The sequence below is a fragment of the Vigna angularis genome, chromosome 1 (genome assembly GCF_016808095.1).
Source record: "Vigna angularis cultivar LongXiaoDou No.4 chromosome 1, ASM1680809v1, whole genome shotgun sequence".
In the NCBI taxonomy this organism is placed as follows: domain Eukaryota; kingdom Viridiplantae; phylum Streptophyta; class Magnoliopsida; order Fabales; family Fabaceae; genus Vigna; species Vigna angularis.
This window is the reverse complement of record NC_068970.1, coordinates 13,547,951-13,554,764: the sequence shown is the minus strand read 5'-3', so window position 1 is coordinate 13,554,764 and position 6,814 is coordinate 13,547,951. Positions and strand designations below refer to the sequence as shown.

Below are 6,814 nucleotides of genomic sequence, written 5' to 3'. Positions count from 1 at the left end.
CTTTACAGTTATTAATTATATATTAACAAAATTTACATTAATAACAGAATAATTTAAGATATTATCTCAATTATAATTATTAATGATAATGATAATTTCATAAATCAGTAAATTTCATATAATAAAGAATTTATTAATATATTTTAAATATATTTTGTGATTTTTATATAAAAAAGGATATATGTGGTAAATTTAGTCCTTTGTATATTGGAATTTCAACTAATTTCTGAAGAGTCGAATTTAGAACTGAAAACAAAAGTAGTTCTACTTTAGTATATATTTCCCAAAGGGTTTGAGTTTTTGTAAATGTTTTTGGAAAGGGTTTTTTTAGAAAAAAAATTCATACCTAAATGTTTGCAATTATTTATTATTTATTCCATTCCTCAGGTCCACCAAACCTGACCAAACCATGGTTAAAAGGCAGAACCTAGTTCAACCATAGTTACTTTGGTAGCGCGATCCAACCGTTTATTATCAAGATGCTCCATTGCGTGGACACGTGGACGGTAGGATTTCATCTAAACCGCCTACACGGTCGTTATTATTGGGCTAACATCGAGATTAGGGTTTCAGAAGCTGAGGCTCTATCTTCACACAAGCATATTTTCTCTTTCATCTTAATCTGTCTTTCTCTACTTTGAAGTTTTCGTAGTTGTTCGAATCATGGAGATGGAACGCGTTTTCGAATTTCCCCATTCTCATATGGATCGGCGACCGAGAAAGAGAGCGAGGTTGGGCTGGGACATTCCTGAGGTCCCTAAGGTAGCTTTTTCACCCTAAAATCCCAGATCTGATAATTCTTTTTCTCTTCTTGCTCTATTATCTTTTCTGCGTGTAGATCTGGTGGAATATGTGTATATTAGGTTTTGTTTCGATCAGGTAACGTTTCCTTTTGCTCGCAGGGTTTGTTTGACGATATTTTCTGTTTTATTGATCGGATCTGTTAGTTTTTTCCCTTTTACCCAATATTGCGTGACTGTGTATCGGTAGAACAGTTGATCTTCATTATTTTAATCATTTGTCTTTATTTTTGTTTGTTTAATTAATATGTGGTCTCTCTGGTAAATTTGTTTTGATTTATATGTGCATAGATCTGATTTTGATAAATATAGATTTTCGTTATCGCTTTTAAGAATGAAGATTCACTTGCTTCTTACAGTTTCTGTTCTTCCTGTATGACTTTTATTGACGCGATTCTCTGTGTTCACATTTTTATAAATATTTTCCAAACTTCAAATTTGTAATTTACACCATCAGATCATTCGTTTTCATGTGGTGCATAATAGTTTTCGAAATCATCATTCGTAAATAGGGCATCTGTTATTCAAGATCTAATGTTTGAAACCTTACACAGTGTGAATTTGTTTAATTTATTGCATGTTATTTCATTCTAAAGTGAATTATTGAAATTTGTTTCAATACTTGTCCTTTCGTTTGTCTTGCCCTATATAATTAAATTTTCTACTGGAGCTCCCCTGGAGCTCCCTTGCTTATTTGTTTAATTTCTTCTTTTTGGGTTATATTTTGAGTTGGTGGTGAGAGCGTAGGTTGCGTTAATTACACTGGGTGGAGTTTTATTTTTTAACTATTGAGTGGTGCATGAATGGATGGCTGTGTGTAGGCTCAGGTAGGATTGTTTTGTGGACAAGATGTTGGGGCTATTTCAAGCTATGCTCCTTCAAGGGGTCCCTCAGAACATACCACTTGTTCCCTATTTGTTAAGGCTGTTGCTCAAAATGGTTCTCCCCCTTGGCGAGATGATGACAAAGATGGACATTACATGTTTGCGCTTGGAGATAATTTAACTTCTCGCTGTAATTACACTTACCATCATTAAGAAATTTACATTCATAGTTAATATTTTTAGTTTGTTTGTGAAACTCAGCATTCACATGCATAAGCATGTTCGCAACCTGAACTTTTTAATTGTGGACATATTTTATGTTTTTTTAATACCTTAAAACAATTATTCCTGTTTCAATTGTAGATTTTTTTTATCTTATTGAGTTTTTAATCTAGTGTGGATAAACATATGGGCAGTATATGTTCAAGTGGATGTTACAGTTCACTTCATTGGCTAGGGTTGCATTGTTTATATGTTTGTGTAAATATGTCTGCAGATAAGATCCATAGCAAAATGGGTGAAGGAACTTTTGGGCAGGTCTTAGAATGCTGGGACCGAGAAAGGAAGGAAATGGTTGCGATTAAAATTGTCCGTGGGATAAAGAAGTATCGAGAAGCAGCCATGATAGAAATTGAGGTGCTTCAACAGCTTGGTAAACATGACAAAGGAGGGAATCGGTAAGTAGATTAAATCTAATTTCTGTCCTATGCTAGTAAAAGCAAAGTACAGTGTAAAATCCTTGATTCCTTTGCATTGGTTAAATGAGCTTATTCCTTGCAGTTGTGTGCAAATACGGAACTGGTTTGACTATCGTAATCATATCTGTATTGTAAGTATTTAATTTGTGATGGAATGATTTCCCCAATTTACAAATAATTTGGGGGTTAAGACAACGATGAATTTAAATGGTTTTAACAGGTGTTTGAGAAACTTGGACCAAGCTTATACGATTTTCTTCGGAAAAACAATTATCGCTCATTTCCCATTGATCTTGTCCGCGAGATTGGCAGACAACTATTGGAATGTATAGCATGTGTGTAGTTTACTTGAACTAGCTTCCTTTTGAGCTAATTTTTTTTTATCATGTTTCGTTTTGTGTTCTTTATTGTTATAAAGTAATTGTAAATGATCTTCATTATTATATATACTAACTACTATTGGTGAGTCTTAGACCGTGTTGTTTGTTTAACCATGTTAACTTTCTAATGAAATAATTTTATGATTTTGCAGTCATGCATGATTTGCGGATGATTCATACTGACCTGAAGCCTGAAAATATATTACTAGTTTCGCCAGAGTATGTCAAAGTGCCTGACTACAAGGTACATTCCTTTCTCAGCATGTGGTTCTTAATTGCCTTTCCACTTATACAAAACTTGTATGTTTAACTTTGTTATTGTTAATTTTTATGTTATATTGGATTTGATATTTTAAAAATTGCCTTCAAAATGCACTTCCTAATCATAGGTTTAGTTGTCTTTGCTTGATATGGGTGTTAGTATAAGTATTCGAGATAGATGGTGATTCGTTCTGTAGTGCCATGTTTCATTGAATAGATCCAATGTATTTTTTTACAGAGTTCGTCTCGATCACCAAGTACCTATTTCAAGAGAGTTCCCAAATCTAGCGCCATAAAGGTAATTGATTTTGGCAGCACCACTTACGAACGTGATGATCAGACTTACATTGTATCAACTCGTCATTATAGGGCGCCTGAAGTTATCCTTGGTATGTTATATGGAAAGCTGTAGAAGGAATGCCTGGCTTAACTTGTGTTTGAACGTATTATGTCTTATACATTTAATTTTTTGCATGTGTGTATTAGGACTCGGCTGGAGCTATCCATGCGATATATGGAGTGTAGGATGTATATTGGTTGAGTTATGCACGGTGTGTTCAAAACCTTTTATTCATAGAACGATTATCCATCCTTTCTTTTGTACGCTATAACTTGTTAATTTCTTTTACAGGGCGAAGCATTATTCCAGACTCATGAAAATTTAGAACATCTTGCTATGATGGAAAGGGTACTTGGTCCCTTACCGCAGCACATGTTGAAGAGAGTCGAGTAAGTGACTTACCATGGTAAATTTCAGTTGACCCATCGTTAATTTAGTTATTGATGTGTCTTTTGTTATGCAAATGTTCAGCCGAAATGCGGAGAAGTATGTTAGGAGGGGTAGATTAGACTGGCCTGAGGGTGCAACCTCGCGGGAGAGTATCAAAACTGTAATGAAGCTTCCTAGGTTACAGGTTTGTATGATTTTTCACTTTCTCATTTTACATTAAAAGCAATTTGAATTATTTATACTGATATTAGTCCGTATTTTTTTCTCCCCAAATATTTGCAGAACCTTATAATGCAGCATGTGGATCATTCAGCAGGCGATCTCATCCATCTGTTGCAGGGATTACTTAGATTTGATCCCTCTGAAAGACTTACAGCCAAGGAAGCCCTTAGATATCCCTTCTTTATGAGAGATCACTTCAGGAGATAATATTTAAGATATTGTTTCATTGACCTTCCTAAGGATGTGTACATTTGTGTGGTGTTTGGTTATTCTTCAGCTTTCCTCTCCTCCTTATTCAGGGGATTTTGAATCAATCTGAATTCAATGTACAGAAGAAAAAATATGTTCTAAGGTTATGGTGAAAAGTTGGAGATGTATTTGTACCTTGAGCTTTGTGTTCTTGAAATTAACTTGTCCTTTCTAGGGAACTCTGTCACTTTTAATTTTATCGGTCATTGTTTTCTATTATTTTCAGTATGTTGTTTTTGGTCTTGGTTCCCCAGAAACTTTGAATAGGAGGTGAGGTGAGGTGAGGTAATGACAAGGTTGGTGACTGGAGGTGAGGTTGTTTGATCATCGTGAACTTGGTTCGTGGTTTTCTAAAGTGGATAGACTGAGCTATCCTAACTATTTTTGGTTCTTTCTTTTATAATATTCATCCATTAGACTTTATAGATTAAGTTCATTTATATAATGTGTTTGTGTATAATCCATAACGTAAGTTTGTTATCGCTATCAAAACTTGCTCATCCATCAAAAATTTAAATATTAGACTTTATCGATTAAGTTCGTTTATAAAATGTGTGTATATGATAGTTTGTTATCACTATCAAAACTAGATCAATCGTTCGTGCATTTTACGCGTCGAAACGTTATGTTTTACTAAAAATACATTTTCGGAAGTTTCCATTCTGCTTTAGTGTTTGTAGGTAACAGAATTTATTGTAAAAAGAACATCGAATTTTAGGTATAGCAAACATATGTTTAGGGTATTTATCACTAACAAATATTGTTGTGAAATTTGTTAACTAGAGATGGCGTTTCTTTTGTTATTTATAAGGACACTAGTATATTATGTTTAAATTAAAAATTATGAATGAATAAGTAGAGTATTATTTTTAATTAAAAATAATTAAAGATACATTTTTAGTTAAAAATAATTAATTTAGTTTTTATTTTATTGTTATTATTTAATTAAAAACTTGTATATAAGACTTATCTGTTGTCTTATTTTTGGCGGAAAAATTATTAGTGGTAAGATGATTTTCTTTTTTAAATGGAATTTAGATGAACTAGAATTTCTTATCGTAACAAGACGACAAAATGTTTTTAAACAGTATAAAATGTAGAAATATATTTAGTGATTTAATTTACTTTGATGTCATAATAATAATATATGCAATATAAAAGAATAAAAATAAATTAGTGTTTAAATTAATCTTTAATTAATCAGAGATTATTTTGAACACTAATTTCTTTTGGTAACTAATATCTTTCTAGTTAAGGTTAGTGATAATTTAAAGATTAATTTACAATTTGGTTATAATTTTTTATTTACAATAGAAATTTTTTTGAAGACATAATTTTTAATTTATAAATTAGTATTTAAATTAATTATTATAGTAATTAATTATCTTTTATTTCTAAAATTAATTATTATATAACTATTTTTTGTAATATTATTTGTAAATAGAAGTTAAATGTTTTCTATTATAAATTTTTTAGTTAAAAAAAAGATATATGTTATCTCTAACCGACCAATTGATTTTGATAGTGGAATTTTTACTAAATTAAGGTCTTACGAACTGGGGACATTTGAGAATCTTTTGATATATGTATCTGAAACTTCTGTTGACTTTTATATTTGCGTATGCATCATTTGCAGGCTGCAATTCCATTAGGGTGTCAAAACGATTGTTGTGCTTCTGTCTCGTTCATCTCCGCCCATGGCGTTGATAAATTTCTTCTCAATACGATTTTGGATATACATATAACAAACAGGAGCAAGTTAGTGTTGCTTATGCTTTGTCACAGTCGGATACAAATGGTGGAATAGAAACTTCTGAGCTTTTGAAGGAGAAGGTTAGTTCTACTTCAACATTTCATTTGTATTCTGATAAAATTCTTTTGTAAAGAAGGTAATCTTGTAAAATCAATAAATCTTGATAACTAGATTAATAACGAATGTAAAATTTAACAGTATTAAAGCTTCTCAAAAAGGGTCAAATGGCTTTATACGGAGAAATGGTGTAGGAATGGTGGTAAGTTTTCACCATTTCTATGTAAATGGTGTATATTGTGAAAATATGCAGCTTTCAGGACGCTGAAGAGGACTGCAATAAGGCAATAAAACATGATAAGAAGGTGAGAAACTCAGCATGTGACAACAGTGCCAAAATCGTGAAAAACTTGTATTCTAAAATTTGCCATGTATAATAATAACCATAACTAATGAACTCTAATATATAACTATAATACTTGTATTCTAATATTGTGGTAAATGTATTTCTTTGAATGCCTTAAAATGTCTTACTTGATGGGTATCCATCTTAGGAGAAGCTTAATAGTGTTCCAGTTATCATTTACTTTTGCAATTTACATTTAGTAGATCCCTGTATTTCGTAGTGCTTTTGATTTTGACATCTCAATCTATAAGAATATCTACAACACATATATATGTCATTGGGGATTCTTGTGTATTTGTTATGTTACTGCAGAATGTGTTGGTGGACTGTTTTCTATCTTAATTTGCTTTAGGTCATGGCTCTTTTGTGTGCATCTTCGGATAAAAAAGATTGAATAAGAAAAAGTTGAAATAGAATTAAAACTATTATTTAGTTGTCCATTGAACTTTTGGATGTATGTTTTAAATATTATGATTTTTGCAATTTAATTTGGA

General features: G+C 31.7%; 1 protein-coding gene across 4 annotated transcripts; it reads left to right on the top strand.

Annotated features, from left to right (window-relative positions):
• Positions 1 to 561: 561 nt before the first annotated feature.
• Positions 562 to 4,383, top strand: LOC108343593 (serine/threonine-protein kinase AFC2). Of its 4 annotated transcripts, XM_017581970.2 has the most exons (11): positions 563 to 762; positions 1,622 to 1,814; positions 2,121 to 2,301; positions 2,405 to 2,453; positions 2,543 to 2,657; positions 2,855 to 2,946; positions 3,202 to 3,352; positions 3,450 to 3,514; positions 3,595 to 3,692; positions 3,775 to 3,877; positions 3,976 to 4,383. In XM_017581970.2, the coding sequence occupies exons 1-11, from the start codon at positions 664 to 666 to the stop codon at positions 4,120 to 4,122; spliced, it is 1,293 nt and encodes a 430-aa protein (XP_017437459.1). In that variant the 5' UTR covers positions 563 to 663; the 3' UTR covers positions 4,123 to 4,383. The 4 variants fall into 4 exon arrangements, with proteins under 4 accessions (XP_017437467.1, XP_017437459.1, XP_017437469.1 ...); XM_017581980.2 differs by lacking the exon at positions 1,622 to 1,814 and having other exon boundaries at positions 606 to 762; XM_017581978.2 differs by lacking the exons at positions 3,202 to 3,352; positions 3,450 to 3,514 and having other exon boundaries at positions 562 to 762.
• Positions 4,384 to 6,814: the final 2,431 nt, after the last annotated feature.